This window comes from Mesoplodon mirus (assembly GCF_964341445.2).
Source record: "Mesoplodon mirus genome assembly, chromosome: 2".
NCBI lineage: Eukaryota > Metazoa > Chordata > Mammalia > Artiodactyla > Ziphiidae > Mesoplodon > Mesoplodon mirus.
Genome location: NC_138977.1, coordinates 184,141,287 through 184,167,338, shown reverse-complemented (window position 1 = coordinate 184,167,338; position 26,052 = coordinate 184,141,287). Strand labels below are relative to the sequence as shown.

General features: G+C 37.3%; 1 protein-coding gene across 1 annotated transcript in view; it reads right to left on the bottom strand.

The window, feature by feature from the left end:
• Positions 1-26,052, bottom strand: part of ZFAND4 (zinc finger AN1-type containing 4) — an 80,224-nt gene that overhangs the window by 4,776 nt on the left and 49,396 nt on the right. The window contains exons 6-8 of the mRNA XM_082604768.1: positions 21,628-21,775; positions 2,845-4,020; positions 2,274-2,328 (exon numbers count right to left, since the gene is read on the bottom strand). Of these exons, the coding sequence (XP_082460894.1) occupies positions 2,274-2,328; positions 2,845-4,020; positions 21,628-21,775 (1,379 nt within the window). The remainder of the gene's footprint in view (positions 1-2,273; positions 2,329-2,844; positions 4,021-21,627; positions 21,776-26,052) is intronic.

The following is a 26,052-nucleotide window of genomic DNA, read 5'->3' as shown; positions in this document are numbered from 1 at the left end:
ACAACACAAACTTCCAAGAGGCTGAGCTGTGGGTTAGGACTGGACAGATTTAAATAGGTGTCAAAGAAAAATAATTATAACATTAAAAGTAGATACATTATAATAATCAAAACAGTGTGGTACTGGCATAAATACAGACATACAGGTCAATGGAATACAATAAAGAACCCAGAAATAAACCCTCACATATATAATCAAATGATTTTGACAAGGGTGCCAAGACCATTTGATGGGGAAAAGGACAGTCTTTTTAACAAATGGTGCCTCGAAAACTGGATATCCACATGGAAAAGAATAACATTGGACCCTTACATTACACCATATATAAACATTAGTTCAAATGTATGAAAGACCTAATGTAAGACCTAAAACTATAAAACTCCTAAAGTAAAATATACGGGAAAAGCTTCCTGTCACTGGATATGGCAACAATTTATTGAACACAACACCAGACACAGGCAACAAAGGAAAAAATAGACAAATTGAACTTCATGAAAATTAAAAACTATTGTGCATCAAGACATTATCAACAAAGTAAAAAGGCAACCTACAGAATGGGATAAAATATTTGCGAATCATATATAAGGAATTAACATCCAATATATAGAGTCACCTAAAACTCAACAACAAAAAACAATCAAATTCAAAAATGGGCAAGCGATTTGAACACATATTTCTCTGAAGAAGATATGCAAATGGTTAAGCACATTAGGAGATACTCAACTTCACTAATCATCAGGGAAATGCAAATCAAAACCACAATAAGATACTACCTCACACCTGTTAGGATGCCCACTATCAAACAAAACAAAACAAAACAGAAAATACCAAGTATTGGTGAGAATGTAGAAAAATTGGAAACCTTGTACACTGCTGGTGGGAATGTGACATGGTACACTTACTACGGAAAACAGTATGGCAGTTCCTCAAAAAATTAAAAATAGAATTACCATATGAATCAGCAATTCCACTTCTGGATATATACCCAAAAGAATTGCAATCAGAGTCTCAAAGAGATATTTGTATACTCGTGTCTGTAATAACATTATTCACAACAGGTAAAATGTGGAAGCAACACAAGTCTCCATCCATAGATGCAGAGGTAAGCAGAATGTTGTATATACATACAATGGAATATTATTCAGCTTTAAAAAGTATGGGAATTTTGACACATGCTAAAACATAGATGAACCTTGAGAACACTATGCTAAGTAAGCCAGGCATGAAAAGACAATGATTTCACTTATACGAGGTACTTAGAGTAGTTAAAATTATAGAGACAGAAAATAGAACAGTGGTAGCCAAGGCCTGGGGAGAGGGAGGAATGAGGAGTTAATGTTCAATGGGTACAGAGTTTCTGTTTTTCAAGATGAAAAGAGATCTGGAGATGTATGGTGGTGTTCGTTGGCCAAAAATGTTAATTACTTAATGTCGTTCAATTGTACACTTAAAAATGGTTAAGATACTAAATTTTGTTATGTGGGTTTTATCAAAATAAAAAATTAAAAAGTGGATATATTAAGACTTTAGAACCTTGGGCCTTATACAGTACTGGAAACAAACCCTAGGTATCTCTTTAAAGATATGAAAGTAACATGGCAACCATAATATATAATGTATTCTTTAGAACTTTGGGGCTACAAAGGTGGTACATCTTTGTTAGAGTTCCCATCTCTAGTCTGGGTATTAAAACACAAAAAATGATGATAGTAATGGCTTCTTAGGAAATAATGGCTGGCCAGTGCACCTTTAAGGTGTTATTGGTAGAAGTGAGTGCTAAGAATATAGTCATTTCTGCTACTATGCCTTGGAAAGGGCTAGTCAAAGAGACTGTCCCTTTTTTCATCCAGAAAAAAACAGTTCATCAAATGGAGCTCTTACTACTGTCCTTGATATTGGACCATGACTTTAAGAAACACCTTTCTAGGGTATTTCCTCAAAACCCATCCAGCACCCAGCATGGCTCTAGAGTGGCGAGGGACTAGGAGGGTTGTGAACTACATGTTAATTTTTCATGCATCTTAGCTTTTCACATAGACCATATCTTTTCCCAGACAACAGAGACCTCAATTTCAATTTTTATTTGATTCTTCAAATATGTCCTACAGTCAGTTCTCATAATCATTTTCTTAAGTGGAACAAAGTTTAGGGAAAGTTTACTCTGTACATACCACAGAGAATGTTCTCATTTCTCTTTGAAAATTCAAATTCATAGTATGCATAATGCTATGATTATTAGCCTTATATTGTTTTCAAAATTATCTGTTGCTTACCTACTCTTTTCCCTGCTGCTGTATTATTTCCATTCATTCCAATACCACGGGCAGACTACAATTAAAACACAAAACATCTATAGAGGTGAGTTAATGGAAAATAGAAGGAAAGGTCACCAAACATGAAATAATTATATTTTATTATAAAAATGCTGCTGAGCTTTCATTTAAAATTATTTAATCTGTTTTTAATTAAATTAACTTGGAACCTGATTGTCCCATCCATCAATATTGTACTTACTCTTTATCTATAAGAAAGTAAAATTCGATGGCTCAAATAAAAGTTCTTATTGAGGAAAAACATTAATAAAAATATTTAGTATTTAAAAACACATGATAAACTGTTTACACAAAGCTACTTTCAAATTACAGTTCTCAGTTTAGGACCAAAACATTATTTAAAATTCAACTGTCAAAAAAATTTTCTACAAACTAGATAAACATTTTAAGAGAAAGTTATGAAAAGAATTCAACCTTAGGCCTCTTTATTTAATGTGTAAACAAAAAACAAACTATATGTTGAACCACTACATGGATAACTAGTAGAACATATTGAAAGGCAAATACTTACTAAAAAAAATTCTGTAGGTTCTAACCGGGGAGAACTTTTCCTAAGGCTTTCTTCCTGAAAATGCTGGAGGTTTGTAAACAGCCCAATTCCAGAGGTTCGAAGCCTGCCTGCCCCACGTGTGCTCTTCAAGCTGTCTCTGCTTGCGCTCCGGGCCAGCGAAGCAAGAAAACCTATATTATTTACACAACCAACAGGCTCTTTGGATGCCTTGTTAGCCATTTCTGTGATATCCCGAGCCTCAACTTTAGAAATAATATCAGATCTTTTCCCAGGTGAATCGACTTTAACAGCTCGAAAGCAAGGAGTCCTAGAGAAAGAAGAATCAGTTATATTTCGAACGTCCAGCGACCGAAGCACATTTTGTGAAGCAGAAGACTGGAGGTTCCCAGACTCAAAACATTTGGACTGTCTCTGTGGTTTCACCAGAGAGTTATGTAGTGACATTGGTGCAGAACAGTGAAGAGGTGATAAGAGTCTATTCTTGTGAGGACTTAATTCACGGTGGTCGAGAACTGCAGTTTCTACTGATTCACCACTCAACACTCTTGCAACATATTTAAGATGCTTCTCTGTGGCTTTCAACCCTTTATCACCATTAGTGAGTGAGAATTCTGGATTTACCTTCCGTGTGCCTTCTAAGCCACTGTTCTGTTCATCAGCAATTCCTTCGGTAAAGGAAGCAAACGAACCCACTTCAGGTAGAAGCGATTCTTCAGTTACACACTCTTCTGAAGTTGGAGATAAAACAGTGTCATCCTCATTATTAGATGACAAATTTCCTGAAAAGTTTTTTGTCTGCCTAGGTAGGGATGATCCAAGATGGAGAATAGAATCAGCAAGCTCTTTGTCATTTTCAAACTCCATAGCGGGTATCTGAGGTGGTAGTTTGAAGCCACTATTGGAATGAGACTGTGTGTTACTCTCCCAGTCATCGTCTTCCTTAAGAAAATCACTAGCGATAGATGATATGGATCTATCAGCAGAGGGCAGAGCTGCCAAACTTGAAATGGCATTGCTGGCTGAGTCAGGCAGATATGTGTTCCCAGGAGAAGGTAAACAAGACTGCCCAATGTTGGGGAGAACCCTTAACAATCTGTGGCGAGCAGCTGCGGTGGAACTACTGGAAGGTCGAGGAACTACAGGTGGATGAGGTTTTACCTTGACAGCTTTCTTAGGCTAAAAGAAAAGAGGGAATATATAATTCTTTACATGGTCATTTTCTCTGCCCATTAACAAAAATTAATGAAGGAAGAAAAGGTTACTTCTGTTAACATACTGACATTTGGATTACCTCAATCTAAAATGTTTAAAAAGATTAAAATCTTAAGCTTATGACTGAGAAGAATTGTGCTATCTTCCTTCATTGAGTATAATTTTCTGAGAATGTTATAGAGAAATAATTTTATTTTTCATCACTATTAATTGTTTGTCAGAGTTTTGCAGAGAAGAAAACTGATTATATTAGGTATGACATTGTTGACCTATTTTAGATCCCCAACAACTTTTCCTAGTAAGATGAGTAAAGTATTTGGCTAGGTAGCTATTGCAAAAAAGAGTTAACAGACCTAAACTGCTATCCTTGAAAAGATTTGCTTGCAAGGCTGGCCCTTGGCTGGCTTCTAGGAACTTGTATTACAAGAAGGTTCCTGCTACCATAACGCATAAGCATGGCTCACTGGGCCTAAACTGCTTGTGCAAGCAATATGGTTTATGCTGAACATCAACTTTCCTTCTGGGAGTCTGGAATTTTGGTACATGCTAGGCAGAGGGTGCTTCCATGGAAAGCTCCTAATAAAACCCCTGGGCAAAGAATCTTTAATGAGCTTCCCTGGTAGACAACATTCCACATGCGCTGACAACTCACTGACAGAGTAATTAGGCATATCTTATGATACTTCACTGGGAAAGCCTGTGCCTGGTTTCCTCTGGACTTCACCCATGCACCTTTTCCCTTTGCTGATTTTGCTTTGTACCCTCTTTTTGCTATAATAAATCTTAGCTATGGGCTTCCCTGGTGGCGCAGTGGTTGAGAGTCCGCCTGCCGATGCAGGGGACACGGGTTCGTGCCCTGGTCCGGGAAGATCCCACATGCCACGGAGCGGCTAGGCTCGTGAGCCATGGCCGCTGAGCCTGTGCTTCCGGAGCCTGTGCTCCGCAACGGGAGAGGCCACAACAGTGAGAGGCCCGTGTACCGCCAAAAAAATAAGAAGAAGAAGAAGAAGAAGAAGCGTGGGTAAACTTCAGTAAAAAGACTGATAGTAAGCATGTAATATATTTAATTAAAGACCTAAAACTAAGAGTGGGGACAAGATTAGAAAAATGATTTGTAAATGTTATACTATCTTAAAAAGCAGAAATAATGCAAATATTAAAAATGGAAGAAGAAAGATGAGAGAAAGTAAAATAAGTTCATTGATTATAACTTAATAAGTAGGAGTCAAAAGATATCTTTTAAAAAGAGAAGACAATTAAGTATGGAAAAGGCAGAATAAGGACATGATAAAAGATATTACTATAAAGTTAAACAATAGAACAAAAAATAAAAGCCTTCTGAAGTACCAAAAAGCACACACTCAACACACTCACATACCCCTACACACACAAAACAGACCATAAAGAAACTGTAAATATAACAAAATAATAAGATATTAAGGACAAAATATAGGGACTTCCCTGGTGGCTCAGTGGTTAAGAATCTGCCTGACAATGCAGGGGACATGGGTTTGAGCCCCGGCCCGGGAAGATCCCACATGACTCAGAGCAGCTAAGCCCGTGAGCCACAACTACTGAGCCTGTGCTCTAGAGCCCACGTGCCACAACTACTGAGCCCACGTGCCACAACTACTGAAGCCCACACACCTAGAGCCCGTGCTCCACAAGAGAAGCCACCACAATGAGAAGCCCACGCACCGCAACAAAGAGTAGCACCCACTTGCTGCAACTAGAGAAAGCCCACACACAGCAACGAAGACCCGACACAGCCATAAGTAAATAAATTAATTAATTTTAAAAAAGACCAAATATAAAAGTCATACCAATAAATGTGAATGTGATTAAGTGATATATTTTTTAAAATTTCAAATTGGTTCACAAAGCAAAAAACAACTCTATGCTGTATATAAAACATCTTCCTAAAACAAAGTAAATCAGAAGTTAATAAAAAAAAAGACATGAGAAAGAGTACACAAAGCAAATTAAAACAATAAGATATCAAGGGTTATGGGCCTGATATCAGGCAAGGAAAATTCAAGCTGAAGGTCAGAGATAAAACATTTTATAACATCTAGAATTAGCAGTATAATGAAAATACAACAGTTATTAATATTTATGCACTAAATCACACAACCACCTTCTTAAAGCAAAAACTATGGGAGGGCTTCCCTGGTGGCGCAGTGGTTGAGAGTCCGCCTGCCGATGCAGGGGACACGGGTTTGTACCCCGGTCCGGGAAGATCCCACATGCCATGGAGCGGCTGGGCCCGTGAGCCATGGCCGCTGAGCCTGCGCGTCCGGAGCCTGTGCTCCGCAACGGGAGAGGCCACAACAGTGAGAGGCCCGCATACCGCAAAAAAAAAAAAAAAAAAAAACTATGGGAGATGAAAAGAAAAACACACAGAAGGCAGAAGAGAAGATGGCGGAAGAGTAAGACGCGGAGATCACCTTCCTCCCCACGGATACACCAGAAATACAGCTACACGTGGAACAACTCCTACAGAACACCTACTGAACGCTGGCAGAAGACCCCAGACCTCCCAAAAGGCAAGAAACTCCCCACATACCTGGGTAGGGCAAAGCGGAGAGATCCGCACACAGAGGATCGGTGCCGAGCGGCACTCACCAGCCCGAGAGGCTTGTCTGCTCGCCCGCCGGGGCACGCAGCGCTGGAAGCTGAGGCTCGGGCTTCGGTCAGAGCGCAGGGAGAGGACTGGGGCTGGCGGCGAGAACTCAGCCTGAAGGGGGCTAATGTGCCACAGCTAGCCGGGAGGGAGTCCGGGAAAACTCTGGAGCTGCCGAAGAGGCAAGAGACTTTTTCTTCCCTCTTGGTTTCCTGGTGCGTGAGGAGAGGGGATTAAGAGCGCTGCTTAAAGGGGCTCCACGGACGGGCGCGAGTCGCGACTGAAAGCGCGGAGCCCAGTGACAGGCGTGGGACGCTGGGGCTGCTGCTGCCGCCGCCAAGAAGCCTGTGTGCGAGCGCAGGTCACTGCCCACACCGCCCTTCCGGGAGCCTGTGCAGCCCGCCACTGCCGGGGTCCCGGGATCCAGGGGCGGCTTCCCTGGGACAACGCACGGCGCGCCTCGGGCTGGTGCAACGTCACGCCGACCTCTGCCGCTGCAGGCTCGCCCCGCACTCCGTGCCCCTCCCTCCCTCCCGGCCTGAGTGAGCCAGAGTCCCCGAAGAGGCTGCTCCTTTAACCCTGTCCTATCTGAGCGAAGAACAGACGCCCTCCGGCGACCTACACGCAGAGGCGGGGCCAAATCCAAAGCTGAGACCCAGGAGCTGTGAGAACAAAGAAGAGAAAGGGAAACCTCTCCCAGCAGCCTCAGAAGCAGCGGATTAAAGCTCCACAATCAACTTGATGTACCCTGCATCTGTGGAATACATGAATAGACAACACATCATCCCAAATTGAGGAGCCCGGAGTCAGTGCTGTGCCTCTGAGGTGGGAGAGCCAACTTCAGGACACTGGTCCACAAGAGACCTCCCAGCTCCACATAATATCAAACGGCGAAAATCTTCCAGAGATCTCCATCTCAACACCAGCACCCAGCTTCACTCAACGACCAGCAGGCTACAGTGCTGGACACCCTAAGCCAAACAACTAGCAAGACAGGAACACAACACCACCCATTAGCAGAGAGGTGGCCTAAAATCATAAAAAGTCCACAGACACCCCAAAACACACCACCAGACGTGGACCTGCCCACCAGAAAGACAAGATCCAGCCTCATCCACCAGAACACAGGCACTAGTCCCCTCCACCAGGAAGCCTACACAACCCACTAAACCAACCTTAGCCACTGGGGACAGACACCAAAAACAACAGGAACTACGAACCTGCAGCCTGCAAAAAGGAGACCCCAAACACAGTAACATAAGCAAAATGAGAAGACAGAAAAACACACAGCAGGAGAAGGAGCAAGATAAAAACCCATCAGACCTAACAAATGAAGAGGTAATAGGCACTCTACCTGAAAAAGAATTCAGAATAATGATGGTAAAGATGATCCAAGATTCTATTTCCCAGATCCAAAATCTTGGAAATAGAATAGACAAAATGCAAGAAACAGTTAACAAGGACCTAGAAGAACTAAAGATGAATCAAGCATCGATTAAAAACACAATACATGAAATAAAAAATACTCTAGATGGGATCAATAGCAGAATAACTGAGGCAGAAGAACGGATAAGTGAGGTGGAAGATAAAATAGTGGAAATAACTGCTGCAGAGCAAAATAAAGAAAAAAGAATGAAAAGAACAGAGGACAGTCTCAGAGACCTCTGGGACAACATTAAACGCACCAACATTCGAATTATAGGGGTTCCAGAAGAAGAAGAGAAAAAGAAAGGGACTGAGAAAATATTTGAAGAGATTATAGTTGAAAACTTCCCTAATATGGGAAAGGAAATAGTTAATCAAGTCCAGGAGGCACAGAGAGTCCCATACAGAATAAATCCAAGGAGAAATACGCCAAGACACATATTAATCAAACTGTCAAAAATTAAACACAAAGAAATCATATTAAAAGCAGCAAGGCAAAAACAACAAATAACACACAAGGGAATCCCCATCAGGATAACAGCTGATCTCTCAGCAGAAACTCTACAAGCCAGAAGGGAGTGGCAGGACATACTTAAAGTGATGAAGGAGAAAAACCTGCAACCAAGATTACTCTACCCAGCAAGGATCTCATTCAGATTTGATGGAGAAATTAAAACGTTTACAGACAAGCAAAAGCTGAGAGAGTTCAGCACCACCAAACCAGCTTTACAACAAATGCTAAAGGAACTTCTCTAGGCAAGAAACACAACAGAAGTAAAAGACCTACAATAATGAACCCAAAACAATTAAGAAAATGGGAATAGGAACATACATATCGATAATTACCTTAAATGTAAATGGACTAAATGCTCCCACCAAAAGACACAGAGTGGCTGAATGGATACAAAAACAAGACCCATCTATATGCTGTCTACAAGAGACCCACTTCAGACCTAGAGACACATACAGACTGAAAGTAAGGGGATGGAAAAAGATATTCCATGCAAATGGAAACCAAAAGAAAGCTGGAGTAGCAATTCTCATATCAGACAAAATAGACTTTAAAATAAGGACTACTAGAAGAGACAAAGAAGGACACTACATAATGATCAAGGGATCGATCCAAGAAGAAGATATAACAATTGTAAACATTTATGCACCAAACATAGGAGCACCTCAATACATAAGGCAAATACTAACAGCCATAAAAGGAGAAATCGACAGTAACACACTCATAGTAGGGGACTTTAACACCCCACTTTCACCAATGGACAGATCATCCAAAATGAAAATAAATAAGGAAACACAAGCTTTAAATGATACATTAAACAAGATGGACTTAATTGATATTTATAGGACATTCCATCCAAAAACAACAGAATACACATTTTTCTCAAGTGCTCATGGAACATTCTCCAGGATAGATCATATCTTGGGTCACAAATCAAGCCTTGGTAAATTTAAGAAAATTGAAATTGTATCAAGTATCTTTTCCGACCACAATGCTATGAGACTAGATATCAATTACAGGAAAAGAGCTGTAAAAAATACAAACACATGGAGGCTAAACAATACACTACTTAATAACGAAGTGATCACTGAAGAAATCAAAGAGGAAATTAAAAAATACCTAGAAACAAATGACAATGGAGACACAACGACCCAAAACCTATGGGATGCAGCAAAAGCAGTTCTAAGAGGGAAGTTTATAGCAATACAATCCCACCTTAAGAAACAGGAAACATCTCGAATAAACAACCTAACCTTGCACCTAAAGCAATTAGAGAAAGAAGAACAAAAACATCCCAAAGTTAGCAGAAGGAAAGAAATCATAAAAATCAGATCAGAAATAAATGAAAAAGAAATGAAGGAAACGATAGCAAAGATCAATAAAACTAAAAGCTGGTTCTTTGAGAAGATAAACAAAATTGATAAACCATTAGCCAGACTCATCAAGAAAAAAAGGGAGAAGACTCAAATCAATAGAATTAGAAATGAAAAAGGAGAAGTAACAACTGACACTACAGAAATACAAAAGATCATGAGAGATTACTATAAGCAACTCTATGCCAATAAAATGGACAACCTGGAAGAAATGGACAAATTCTTAGAAATGCACAACCTGCCAAGACTGAATCAGGAAGAAATAGAAAATATGAACAGACCAATCACAAGCACTGAAATTGAAACTGTGATAAAAAATCTTCCAACAAACAAAAGCCCAGGACCAGATGGCTTCACAGGCGAATTCTATCAAGCATTTAGAGAAGAGCTAACACCTATCCTTCTGAAACTCTTCCAAAATATAGCAGAGGGAGGAACACTCCCAAACTCATTCTACGAGGCCACCATCACCTTGATACCAAAACCAGGCAAGGATGTCACAAAGAAAGAAAACTACAGGCCAATATCACTGATGAACATAGATGCAAAAATCCTCAACAAAATACTAGCAAACAGAATCCAACAGCACATTAAAAGGATCATACACCATGATCAAGTGGGGTTTATTCCAGGAATGCAAGGATTCTTCAATATACGCAAATCAATCAACGTGATACACCATATTAACAAATTGAAGGAGAAAAACCATATGATCATCTCAATAGATGCAGAGAAAGCTTTCGACAAAATTCAACACCCATTTATGATAAAAACCCTGCAGAAAGTAGGCATAGAGGGAACTTTCCTCAACATAATAAAGGCCATATATGACAAACCCACAGCCAGCATCGTCCTCAATGGTGAAAAACTGAAACCATTTCCACTAAGATCAGGAACTAGACAAGGTTGCCCACTCTCACCACTCTTATTCAACCTAGTTTTGGAAGTTTTAGCCACAGCAATCAGAGAAGAAAAGGAAATAAAAGGAATCCAAATTGGAAAAGAAGAAGTAAAGCTGTCACTGTTTGCAGATGACATGATACTATACATAGAGAATCCTAAAGATGCTACCAGAAAACTACTAGAGTTAATCAATGAATTTGGTAAAGTTGCAGGATACAAAATTAATGCACAGAAATCTCTGGCATTCCTATATACTGATGATGAAAAATCTGAAAGTGAAATCAAGGAAACACTCCCATTTACCATTGCAACAAAAAGAATAAAATATCTAGGAATAAACCTACCTAAGGAGACAAAAGACCTGTATGCAGAAAATTATAAGACACTGATGAAAGAAATTAAAGATGATACAAATAGATGGAGAGATGTACCATGTTCTTGGATTGGAAGAATCAACATTGTGAAAATGACTCTACTACCCAAAGCAATCTACAGGTTCAATGCAATCCCTATCAAACTACCACTGGCATTTTTCACAGAACTAGAACAAAAAATTTCACAATTTGTATGGAAACACAAAAGACCCCGAATAGCCAAAGCAATCTTGAGAACGAAAAATGGAGCTGGAGGAATCAGGCTCCCTGACTTCAGACTATACTACAAAGCTACAGTAATCAAGACAGTATGGTACTGGCACAAAAACAGAAAGATAGATCAATGGAACAGGATAGAAAGCCCAGAGTTAAACCCACGGACATATGGTCACCTTATCTTTGATAAAGGAGGCAGGAATGTACAGTGGAGAAAGGACAGTCTCTTCAATAAGTGGTGCTGGGAAAACTGGATAGGGACATGTAAAAGTATGAGATTAGATCATTCCCTAACACCATACACAAAAATAAGCTCAAAATGGATTAAAGACCTAAATATAAGGCCAGACACTATCAAACTCTTAGAGGAAAACATAGGCAGAACACTCTATGACATAAATCACAGCAAGATCCTTTTTGACCCACCTCCTAGAGAAATGGAAATAAAGACAAAAATAAACACATGGGACCTAATGAAACTTAAAAGCTTTTGCACAGCAAAGGAAACCATAAACAAGACCAAAAGACAACCCTCAGAATGGGAGAAAATATTTGCAAATGAAGCAACTGACAAAGGATTAATCTCCAAAATTTATAAGCAGCTCATGCAGCTCAATAACAAAAAAACAAACAACCCAATCCAAAAATGGGCAGAAGACCTAAATAGACATTTCTCCACAGAAGATATACAGACTGCCAACAAACACATGAAAGGATGCTCAACATCTTTACTCATTAGAGAAATGCAAATCAAAACTACAATGAGATATCATCTCACACCAGTCAGAATGGCCATCATCAAAAAATCTAGAAACAATAAATGCTGGAGAGGGTGTGGAAAAAAGGGAACACTCTTGCACTGCTGGTGGGAATGTGAATTGGTACAGCCGCTATGGAGAACGGTATGGAGGTTCCTTAAAAAACTAAAAATAGAACTACCATATGACCCAGCAATCCCACTACTGGGCATATACCCTGAGAAAACCATAATTCAAAAAGAGACATGTACCAAAATGTTCATAGCAGCCCTATTTACAATAGCCCGGAGATGGAAACAACCTAAGTGTCCATCATCGGATGAATGGATAAAGAAGATGTGGCACATATATACAATGGAATATTACTCAGCCATAAAAAGAAATGAAATTGAGCTATTTGTAATGAGGTGGATAGACCTAGAGTCTGTCATACAGAGTGAAGTAAGTCAGAAAGAGAAAGACAAATACTGTATGCTAACACATATATATGGAATTTAAGAAAAAAAAATGTCATGAAGAACATAGGGGTAAGACAGGAATAAAGACACAGACCTACTAGAGAATGGACTTGAGGATATGGGGAGGGGGAAGGGTAAGCTGTGACAAAGTGAAAGAGCGGCATGGACATATATACACTACCAAACGTGAGGTAGATAGCTAGTGGGAAGCAGCCGCATAGCACAGGGAGATCAGCTCGGTACTTTGTGACCGCCTGGAGGGGTGGGATAGGGAGGGTGGGAGGGAGACGCAAAAGGGAGGGGATATGGAAACATATGTATATGTATAACTGATTAAATTTGTTATAAAGCAACAACAAAATAAAAAAATAAAAATAAAATAAAAATAAAGGGAAAGAGCATCAAAATCAAAATAAATAAATAAATAAAAAAAAAAAAAAAAAAAAAAGAAAAACACACAGAAACCCACTAATAATTACAGACTTTCACGTATCACTATTCTCATTCTAAGAGAGAGCAAGCTGACAAAAAAATAAGGAAATAGAGGACGATTTAATAACGTCAAATCTTACAGACAGATATCAAATTTTTACCCTGATAACAGAGAATGAGCCATTTTCTTAAGTATACACAGGAGAGTCATAAAGAGTGATATTAGATCACAAATAATCAAATTCTATTAAGCAGATATGGAAATAACATTCTCTGATTTCTATGCAATAAAAAGAGAAATTTAAAAAAATTAAAAAGCCTCTCTCGCCAGGAGTTTTTCAAACTCAAACTACTCTTGGATAAAAAGGGAACTATCAACTAAAAATGCAAAATTTCTTTTAAAAATTAATGAAAATACTACAAATTGACATTAAGTTCTCCCTGATCCGCTGAACTGAAAAGACTATGTCATCTCCATAATATCCTGCCAAAAATGTTTGACCTGCATCTAATCATGATGAAGCAATAAGACAAACTCAAACTGAGGATATTCTACAAAATTGGCCTACACTTCAAAAATATCTGACATGAATGTCCAAAAAAGGCTAAGAAATAGTTCTGTATAAAAGCAGACTAAGAGGGCCTCCCTGGTGGCGCAGTGGTTGAGAGTCCGCCTGCCGATGCAGGGGATGCGGGTTCGTGCCCCGGTCTGGGAGGATCCCATATGCCGCGGAGCGGCTGGGCCCGTGAGCCATGGCCGCTGGGCCTGCGCGTCCGGAGCCTGTGCTCCGCAACAGGAGAGGCCACAACAGTGAGAGGCCCGCATACCGCAAAAAGAAAAAAAAAAAAAAAAAAAAAAAAAGCAGACTAAGAAAGCATTACAACTAAATACAACAATGCATGATTCTTGATTGGATCCCAGATTGAAAACAGAAAGAAAAATCAAAATAAAACAAAATGCTATCAAATACATTATTGAGACATGGAGAAATGTGAATATGGATGAAGTAATGTGTATCAATGATAAATTATGTGTGTGATAACTATATTGTGGTTATGTAGGAGAAGGCTCTGTTCTTAGGGGTTATATACTGAATTAAATATTTAGGGGGAAATGTTACGATATCTGCAACTAACTCCCAAATGGATCAGGTAAAAGAAATAGGGAAAGAAAACAAATGTGGAAAAATGCTAACTGGTGAATCTAGGTAAAATTTTCATGGTTGTTCACGGGTATAACATTTCTGAAGGACTGAACATTTTTCAAAGTAAAAAAGGTAAAATAAGTGTTCAGAAAAAATCTAAGAGACTTAATTGCCAGGAGCCCTAAATTAAAAGAAACACTAAAAGATTCAGATGGGAGGTAAATAATCTTTAAAGGAAGCAAGTAATCGCAGGAAAGAAAAAGAGCAACAGAAAAGGTAAATATGTGGATAAATATAAATAATATTAGCAATATAAAACAATTTGAGGGGCTCAAAATATATGTAAAATTAAAATGCATGACAACGACACAAAAGGTGTTTGGATGTATAAATGGAGTTAGTGTTCTAAGATTCTGGCATTAAAAGCAAAGTGGTAAAAATCATTTTTATTAGACTATAAGTAGTCAAGAATGTACAAATAATCTCTAGAGTAACCACTTGACAAAGCTAGTATAATAGTAAATAGCTAACAAAGTAGTAGAGGATAAAAACTGAATAACAAAAAATAGACTAATCTATAAAAGGACAAAAAAGGAGAGAAAAAGAAACATAAAACAGGTGGTTAAATAGAAAATAAATAGTAAGATGATAAAAATCCACATGTATCGGTAATTACACTAAATGTAATAGATGAAAATCTTAAGCTTGTCAGTTTAGATTAAAAACTAATAAAACTAACCATGTACTGACTACAAGAGACAATTCTTAAATATAGGAACTTGAGTGAAAGTAACAGAGTGGAAAGATATATAATAGAAACATAAACCAAAATAAAGCTAGCTCAGCTATACTAATAACAAAGTAGCTTATACTAATAAGACAAGTGCATTACAAGACATAAAGAAAAATGTTTTTATAATGATAATAATTTTTATAATAATATAAACTACAAGAAAGATATCACAATTCCTTGGATATCATAAAATCTGTACTAGATCATTTGATCTAGTTTGACAGAGTTTCAAAATACATAAAGCAAAAATAAACATCTTAAAAGGAGAAACACACAAATCCACTACCAGAAAGGGAGATTTTTAATACACTTCTCTCAATAACTGATGGAAAACAGACACACACAAAAATTAGAAGACCAGAACAACACAAATAACTTATCTAATTGATATATACAGAACACTATATATATGGACAGATTACACAGTCTTTCCAAGTGTGTAAGTGGCATTTATTAATATGCTTAGTCACAAATCAAACCTCAACTAATTTCAAAGGCTTGAAATCATTTAGAGTATGTTCCCTGACCACAGTGATATTAAACTACAAATCAGTAATAAAAAGGTACATAATGGGACTTCCCTGGTGGCGCAGTGGTTAAGAATCTGCCTGCCAATGCAGGGGACACAGGTTCAAGCCCTGTTCTGGGAAGATCCCACATGCCACGGAACAACTAAGCCCATGTGCCACAACTACAGAGCCTGTGCTCTAGAGCCCAAGAGCCACAACTACGGAGCCCACGTGCCACAACTACTGAAGCCTGCACGTCTAGAGCCTGTGCTCTGCAACAAGAGAAGCCACCGGAATGAGAAGCCCGCGTGGCACAGCAAAGAGTAACCCCAGCTCGCCACAACTAGAGAAAGCCTGCGGGCAGCAATGAAGACCGAACGCAGCCAAAAATAAATAAATAAACAAATTTATATCTTTAAAAAAGGTACCTATACCTAATATTCCACATTTGTAAACTAGAGGTTCGCTTCTAACTAAGCCATGAGTCACACTGATATAAAGATTTAATGTAATCCTTGTGAAAATTCCAATAGCATTTTTGCAGAAATAGAATAATCCATCCTAAAATTCGTAAGTGATCTCAAGGGACCCCAAATACTCAAAATAATATTGACACATAAGAACAAAGTTGCAGGTCTCACACTTCCTGATTTCAAAACTTATTGCAAAGCTAAAACTTATTGCAAAGCCTATTACAAAGTTGGTGTGGTACTGTCTTTATGTCAGTACCACACTAATCAAAATGGTGTGGTACTGACATAAAGACAAACATATTGACCAATGGACTACAACAGAGAGCCCAGAAATAAACCCTCACATATATGGTCAAATGACTTTCAACAAGATGCCAAGACCACTCAATGGGGAAAGAACAATTTCTTCAACAAATGGAGTTGGGAAAATTGGATATCTTCATACAAAAGAACGAAGTTGGACCCTTACCTTGCACCATATACAAAAATTAACTTAAAAATGTATCAGAGACCTAAAACTATAAAATTCTTAGAAGAAAACAGGAAGAAAAGCTTCATGACATTGGATTTGGCAATGGTTTCTTGGATATGACATCAAAAGCAGGGGCAACAGAAGAGAAAACAAATAAACTGGACTACATCAAAATTTAAAGCTTCTGTGTATCAAAGGATACTACCATCAGAGTAAAGAGGCAACACACAGAATAAGAGAAAATATTTTCAAATCATATATATCATAAAGGGCTAATATCCAGAATATATAAAGAATTCTTAAACCTCAACAACAAAAACAATAACCTGATTCAAAAATGGGCAAAACACTTGAATGGATATTTCTCTAAAGAAGATATACAAATGGCCAACTAGAACATGAAAAGATGCTCAACATCACTAATTATTAGGAAACTGTAAATCAAAACTACAACTACGACCTCATGTCCATTAGGATGACTACTATTAAAAAAAAAAAAAAAAGTATTGGTGAGGATATGAAGAAATTGGAAGCTATGGAAAACAGTATGGCAGTTCCCCCCAAAATTAAAAATAGAATTACCATATGATCTTAAAATTCTGGGTAAATTTCTGAAAGAATTTACAGTGAGGTCTCAAAGAGATATTTGCATACCCTTGTTCATAACAGCTTTATTCACAATAGCTAAAAGGTGTAAGCAACACATGTCTCCATTGACAGATGCATGGTTAAGTAAAATGTTGTATATACATATTTACTCAACCTTAAAAAGTATTGAAATTGTGACATAAGCTACAACATGGATGAACCTTGAGGACACTGCTAAGTGAAATAAGTCACAAAAAGACAAATACTGTAGGATTTCACTCATATGAGGTTCAACAAAGTCAAATTCATAGAAAACAGAGAGTAGAATTGTGGTTGCCAGGGGCTTGGGGAGTAGAGAAATAGGGAGTTGTTTAATGAGTATAGAGTTTCCATTTGCAAGATGAAAAAGTCTGGAGATTGGTTGCTCAACAGTGTGAATGTACTTAACACTACTGAACTGTATGTACACTTAAAAATTATTAAGATGGTAAATTTTGTTATATTTATTTTACTATAATTAAAAAATTTGTAATGTTAATTATAGAATTTGGGTGGTGGCTAAACGGGTGTTCACTGTAAAATTCTTTCAACCTTGCTGTATGTTGGAAAAGAAAGGAAAATTAAAGACCAATTTCTCTGATGAACAAAAATCCTAAATAAAATATTAGGAAATTTAATCTAAAGATATAAAAAGGAAAATTCACCACAACCAAGAGTGGTTCATTCTAAGACTGATTTCATATTTTAAAAAAAAATAAATTCACCACATTATCAGAATAATTTTATTCAGTGTAAAATACTTTTTAATTTCCCTTTGGATTTCTTCTTTGACCCATCAGTTACTTAGAAGTGAGTTATTTCCAAAATATTAGATTTTCCAGATATCTTTGTTGACTCTTAATTTTATCCATTGTAATAAGAGAGCATTTTTTTTCACACACACACACTGTATTTTATTTTTAGAAGAGATAAACTGACACCAAGCATTGTAAATGGATGATGACAACAAAAGCAACAGTGATTGCAATTACCCAACACGAAACACCCTCATACTATGAAGAGAGCACTTTTTGTATGATTTGACTCTTTTAAAATTTATTGGGACTTGTTTGATAGCATACAATACAGTTTATCTTAGTAAATGCTCTGGGTGCACTTAAAAAGAAATGTGTATTCTGCTGTTGTTAGGTGGAGCTTTCTTTAAACGTCAATAGGGACAAATAGGTTTACAGGTGATCGAGTCTTCTTATATCCTTTCTGATTTTCTGTCTATCTTTCCTATCAATTTTTGACAATGCGAGTTATATTAGAAATCTAATATAACTATGAATTTATCTATTTCTCTTTGTAGCTTTGGCTTCATGCATTTTAATGTTCTGTTATTAGGTACATAAACATTTAAGATTGTGGGGAAAGGATTTTATTTTTAATAGAGTTAGGTCAACTGTACTCCATCTGGAAAAAACTTGTCTTCATCCTACTTTACATTATATATGTTTTTTAAAGTTGTGAGGTTTTTTTTTTTTTAAGATGGATTGTAAATCTAAATGAGAAAGGAAAAATCATACAGCTTTTGGATAAAAAAACACAGGAGCATGTCTTCAAAACCCTGTGGTAGGAAAAAACTTCATTAAAAGTTTATAAAAACTAGTAATCATAAAAGGAAAACTATTAAGTTAAAATATATTAAAATAAAGAATATTTATTCATTAAAAAAATAAGAAAGTGAAATAGCAGCTGTTAGAATATCTATAAATCATGTATCTGTCAAATAACTTGTATCCATAGTATATAAAAATTCCTTCAAATCAGTAAGCAAAAGGCAGACAACCCAATTTAAAAAATGAGCAAAATATTTGAACAAGCACTGGACAAAAGTCAGTATCTTAAAAAAAAAACGGATGTATTTAGACAGTGTGATTCACATGATATAAAGACTGTTGGGGGCCTCCCTGGTGGCGCAGTGGTTGAGAGTCCGCCTGCCGATGCAGGGGATACGGGTTCGTGCCCCGGTCTGGGAGGATCCCATATGCCGCGGAGCGGCTGGGCCCGTGAGCCATGGCCGCTGAGCCTGTGCGTCCGGAGCCTGTGCTCCGCAACGGGAGAGGCCACAACAGTGAGAGGCCCGCGTACAGCAAAAAAAAAAAAAAAAAAAAAAAAAAAAAAAAAAAAAAAAGACTGTTGGTACAAAAGACAATATCTTAATGGCGAATAAGCATATAAAAAGCTTAACATTATTCTCCATCAGAGAAATGTAAATTAAAACCACTACACATCCACCAGAATGGATAAAATAAAGAAGACTCACAATGTCAAGTGTTGGTGAGGATGTGACACAAATGGGAACTCTCCTGTTTCTGATGGGAGTGTAAACTGGTTCAGACACTTCACAAAACTGTTTAGCAAAACAACTAAAGCTACACATATACCTACCCTATGACTCTACAAGTCTATTCCTAGCTATATGCCCCAAAGAAAAGAGTGCATGGGTCCACCAAAGTCATGTATAAGAATGTTCAAAGCAGCTTTGTTGATGAAAGCCAAAAACTAGAAACAAGCTAAATGTCAAAAGAAGAAGGAAGAAACGAAGTACAGGCATACCTCATTTTATTGCACTTTGCAGATAACCGCATTTTTTACAAATTGAAAGTTTGTTGCAACCCTGTGTTGAGCAAGTCTATATTGATGCCATTTTTCCAACAGCATTTGCTCACTTTGGGTCTCTGGATCACATTTTGGTAATTCTTGCAACACTCCAGACTTTTTCATTATTATTATATTTGCTATGGTGATCCGTGATCAGTGATCTTTGATGTTACTACTACAACTCACGGAAGGCTCAGATTATGGTTAACATTTTTTAGCAATAAAGTATTTTTAATTAAGGTATGTACATTGTTTTTTAGACATAATGCTATTGCACACTTAACAGACTACAGTATAGTGTAAACATAAATTTTATATGCACTGGGAAACCAAAAAAATTCATGTGACTCACTTTATTGTGATATTCGCTTTACTGTGGTGGTCTGGAACCAAATCTGCAATATCTCCAAGGTATGCCTGTATAGTCATACAATGGATTAGTACACAGCAGTAAAAGAGAATGAAATGATACATGCAACAACATGGATGAACTGCAAAAGTATTATGCTGAGCAAAAGAAACCAGACCAAAAAAAGGTGTATTATATATGATATAATTTATACAAAGTTCAAGAACAGTAAAAACTTATGCATGGTGACACATGTAAGAACAGTAGTTATTTCTGGGAGTAGGAAGAGGCAGGTATTGATGGGAAAGGTTACAAGGAAATCTGGAGAGAAATTTTAATTTTGAGTTATACCTATTTTAATTTGAGTTATACCTACATGACTATATAGAAATGTAAAAATTCATCAGGCTCTATTAAAGACTTGTGAATTTTATTTTATGTACATATTACATTTCAATAAAGAAAAAGTTATTAATGGAGTGAAAAGCAAAATAATAGAGTGGTGATACATATATATGACAAAAAACTTATATCCAGAATATTAAAGATCTCCAAAAAAGTCAATAAGCAAAACACATACAACCCAATTTTAAAAATGGGCCAAAGATCTGAAAAGGCATTTTACAAAAAAGGATATCCAAATACCCAATAAATAACTGAAAGGTGCTCAACTTCACTCATCAGAGAAATGCAAATTAAAACCATAATGTAGGGCTTCCCTGGTGGCGCAGTGGTTAAGAATCTGCCTACCAACGCAGGGGACACTGGTTGGAGCCCTGGTCCAGGAATATCCCACGTGCTGCAGAGCAACTAAGACCGTGTGCCACAACTACTGAGCCTGCGCTCTAGAGCCCGTGCCCCGCAACAAGAGAAGCCACGCAACAAGAAGCCCGCACACCTCAACGATGAGTAGCCCCCGCTCGCCACAACTAGAGAAAACCCACGTGCAACAACGAAGGCCCAACGCAGCCAAAAATTAAAATTTTTATTTATTTATTTATTTAAAAAAACCCATAATGTAATGCCACTACACACCAACCAGAACGACAAAAATAAAAAAGAAGGACCATATCAAATACTGGTAAGAATGCATGAAAACTGCAACTCTCATTCACTATTGGACAGAATTCATTCAATTACTTTGAAAAGTAAAGCTAGTAAAGCTAAACATTCCTTATCAACATCCAGGTAGTGGAGATATCCATAATAAGTAAATATTAACAGCATTTTAAAAAGTAACTATTGCAAAATTAAGTTTAGGCTATCTTTTATTATCTTTCTTAGCTCTAGAACTATGAAATTTTTTTAAATCATGAATTATTTTGAGTGCAGTATTATCACATTAAATACATTGCTGGCCTAAAAAAATCAATTCACCACATTTAATATCTCAATAAATAACTGAGGCCAGAAACTTGAAATGAATAATAGTTTATAAATCTTCTTTTTTCCACAATTACCAACAGACTCAATGCTGTGAGCCCTGCAAGGATATACTAGAGAAAGACCTGGCCAAGCTTCACCTTTTTGCTGAGATTCATGTTCTCCATCTTAGCCTTCAGCAGTTTCATCTTATTCATAGTTATTGAATTTTCAACTATCTGTTTCCCAGAAGGAGAAGGCTCAATTTTCTCATCTTCATCAGTATGCAAATTATACACAGAACCACCACTGCAAAGAAAATAATAATTACTATTGAAATGCACCTTATACCTGCCCAATAACTAAAAATATTTTAAATGCAATATAAACTATAGATGTTGCTAATGATAAAACGATAAATCCATCTTGTCAATGTAAATTCAAGGCAAATGTATTTCAAAAATATATTTCCTATGAGAAAAAAAGTAAATGGGGATAAATATCATGATCTAGCATTACTGAAAATCTAGTACAGCTGAGCTTTTCTGAAGTCAGTATACCATAAGTGAAGATCTTTTATGTTTGGAAATGTAACCAGACAGAATAGCACAGATTTTAAAATGAAAAAAGACACCTTGGTCAAGTCATGACACAAATTATTAAACATGTAAAACATTCCAACTACTGATCAATCACAATAACATTTATTCATAACTTAACATATTTATTATTTGGAGCTCCTTCTCTTTGACTACATAATGCCACAATATAATGCCATAATATAATGGCACTATCACACTATCCTCATATTTATTCTTATATGTCTATCTTTCCCCCTTACTCCCCCATATGTAAGCAAGTTGAAAGCAGATATTAATATTAGGCTTGGGACTTCCCTGATGGCTCAGTGGTTAAGAATCCGCCTGCCAATGCAGGGGACACAGGTTTGATCCCTGATCTGGGAAGATCCCACATGCTGCAGAGCAGATAAGCCTGTGTGCCACAACTACTGAGCCTGCGTGCCACAACTACTGAAGCCCGTGCTCCTAGAGCCCATGCTCCACAACAAGAGAAGCCACCGCAATGAGAAGCCTGCGCACCGCAGTGAAGAGTAGCCCCTGCTCACCGCAACTAGAGAAAGCCCGCAGGCAGCAACGAAGACCTAACACAGCCAAAAATAAATTTAAAAATATATATATTAGGCTTTGTTCATCTTCCTAGTCTTAGCACCTGGCACAATGCTTGGCACACATTTAACAAATGTTTGCTGAACTGGACACAAACATAACTAAAATTTCATTCAGCTTTTTCAGTAATGGGAAAATTAAAATGGTACACAAGCTCAGCATATTTGAAGAATGACTGAAATTTTAAATTGAGCATAAGAAGCATGTGCACTAGTCACCATGCCCAATTTACTGTATCTATGCTAAAGTAGTATAAGAATTAATATGATTTCCTGTTCTATATGGTTGTAAGAAATGGAAACAATTTAAGATAACCTTAAAGGGCATATTCCGTAACACTTCTGAAGGACATACTACCACCACACAAAGGTAAGGTAGAGAGTGGATAGCCCCATTCCTAAACTTTACACGGTGAAACTGGTGACATTCTGAAATCATGGGTTAATTACATTGCACAGCAGCCACAGGTATCAGGAGGAAGAATGGCGGAAATTGGTCTCCATAGCCAATTCAGTCCCTAGTGTTTGACTCGTGACTAACATTTCGATCTATTATAGATGCCTAGTATAATATGAAAATTGACACAATGGACACAACACTAAATTGACACTGCTACCATTTACTGAATGCCTACTCTGCCAGGCACTTTCCGCATATTATTTCTAATCCTCACAAAAACTACATAAGATGATATTATATCCCATTTTATAAATGAGGAACCTGCAGTTGAGAGAGGTTAAATGATTTTGTTCAAGACCAGAGAGCTAGTAAATGGTGCACCTAAGATTCAAATCCTCTGTCTGGTTCCAAAGTCTATTCTTTATACTACTTCCTGTTGCTTCCCCAGGCACCAAACAATAGACCTTACTGCGTCATACTTATGTATCCAAATTAATTAACAGAATTTATAGTATGTGAAGGCTCTCATCCTGAACTTAACTATACCTGAAAAGGAAGGTTGAGGTGAAGATTTCTGCCAGTTCACCCATGGAGTTGGAAGGAATGACTCAAGTATATTCTATTCTTGGTCACCTTATAATACTTTAACTTCAACTACTTCTCTGTTATGTCCTGTGGCGTTTTAAATTTATCCATATCGAATACTAAAAGAGGTTTCTGACTCAACCTTCCTGTCATAAAAAACTGGTCCTTTACTATTTTCCCAGAGACGTGTGTGTGTGTGTGTGTGTGTGTGTGTATTTGTACGTTAAAAAGTACAATCATGATAAATATTTCATGGGCTTCATTTTAGAGGATAAAAAAACATTTTTAAATTCACCTAATTTGGGGACTTCCCTGGTGACACAGTGGTTAAGACTGCGCTCCCAATGCAGGGGGCCCAGGTTCAATCACTGGTCAGGGAACTAAATCCCACATGCATGCCACAACTAAGAGTTCGCATGCCGCAACTAAGACTCAGTGCAACCAAATAAATAAATAAATAAATAAATAAATAAACATTAAAAATATATATGTTTAGAAAAAATTCACCTAATTTTTTCAAAATACCACATTATTCTGTTTCCTCTCACAAAGCATAGATTCATGAGATCAGTTAGAAGCCAATCCCAATTTTTTTCTAAATGGAAAAATGTAACTAGACCAGGATAACACAGTAATTTATAAACTAAATCCAAGAATATCTTTCTTTATTTTTAAATATTCTAAATATTTTCTTGAATGCTATATTTAACTTTTTCTACATCTTTTAACCTAATAATAGGATTAAAGAATAAGAGATGGGCAAATGTAATATTTATTCCAACAAGAATATTATTCACCCTGAAGCCAACTTTCACAGATAAGTTACCATTTAATTAAGTGTTGCAATGCCTCCTTTTATTTCTTCCCACTTAAAAAAGAAGGTAGCACAATTAACTAAAAAGATTTGAGACTAAAAATGATGACTGATATTAGATTTTGTATCAGAATGAATCAAATAATTCTGTTTCTTCTTAGAGCAAGAGTCAGCAAACTATGACCAAGGTCAAATTCAGTCCACCACTTTTTTTTCCTTAATAAATTTATTTATTTTATTGATTTATTTTTGGCTGCGTAGGGTCTTTGTTGCTGCGCACAGGCTTTCTCTAGTTGTAGCGAGCGGGGGCTACTCTTCATTGTGGTGCGCGGGCTTCTCATTGCGGTGGCTTCTCTTGTTGCAGAGCACGGGCTCTGGGCGTACGCGCTTCAGTAGTTGTGGCTCACGGGCTCAGTAGTTGTGGCTCGTGGGCTCTAGAGCGCAGGCTCAGTAGTTGTGGCGCATGGGCTTAGTTGCTCCACAGCATGTGGAATCTTCCCAGACCAGGGCTCGAACCCATGTCCCCTGCATTGGCAGGCGGGTTCTTAACCACTGTGCCACCAGGGAAGCCCCCACCACTTATTTTTGATTGGCCCACAAGCTAAGAATGGTTTTTACACTTTTAGATAGTTGAAAAAATCAAAATAATAATATTTCATAATGTGAAATTCACATTTGTGTCCAATAAAGTTTTGCTGGAACACAGCCACACTCACTTGATTACATATTGCATGCACTGCATACTGCTCTTACACTACAATGGCAGAGTTGAATAGATGCAAAAGAAATTGTATGTGGCTCTCTCATTGCTTTGTACTGTGGTTTAGCAGTATAAATCACAGTGGCACAGTCATAATCAACAACACTTTGATTACCATGTGTATCACTGTACAATGACATTTTATTACCAGTAGGTACCCAACATGTCAAAATGAAGAGAAGAGTAGACTTCAAATGCTGCAGTTTTAAGACGCAGTAGAGAGTGGATCATTTTGCTATCAACTAAATAGCAAAATATGATGTTTATTATACAATGACACTATAGCTATGCTAAAGAAAAACTACATATTTGGACATTATCAGACTAAGGACTCATCACAACATTCCCAACCTGCAGGAAAGCAATGGTCAGAAAAAGCAGAAAATTTAAAATGGAACATCTCATCACAGTATAATTTCTTCACAAAAATAAATGAAAGTGAGAGTGCAACCAAAAGAAGTTTCCGAGTGGCTTATTTACTAGCCAAACAAGGAAATGTTTACCAATTGTGAATTAATTAAGCCATTTTTGATCACAGCAGTTGAAAAAAATGTATCCAAAGAAAATAAACTTGTTTAAAGACTACTTCTTTGGCAAGAACAATTTCCAGAAAAGTTGAAAACACTGGAAGCAACATCAAGCAAAAAATCAGGCAAATGATTTGGAGTCATTTTCCTTGGCTTTTGACGAGTCAAGATAAACTAGATACTATTCAGTTGTTTTTGCTTATTCAGGGTATCAAAACCAAATTTGAAGTGACTGAAGAACTAGCCCCCATGTATTGTCTGCATGAAACAACTACATTTAAGAATATTTTCAAAGAAATTTCTAAAACACTAAC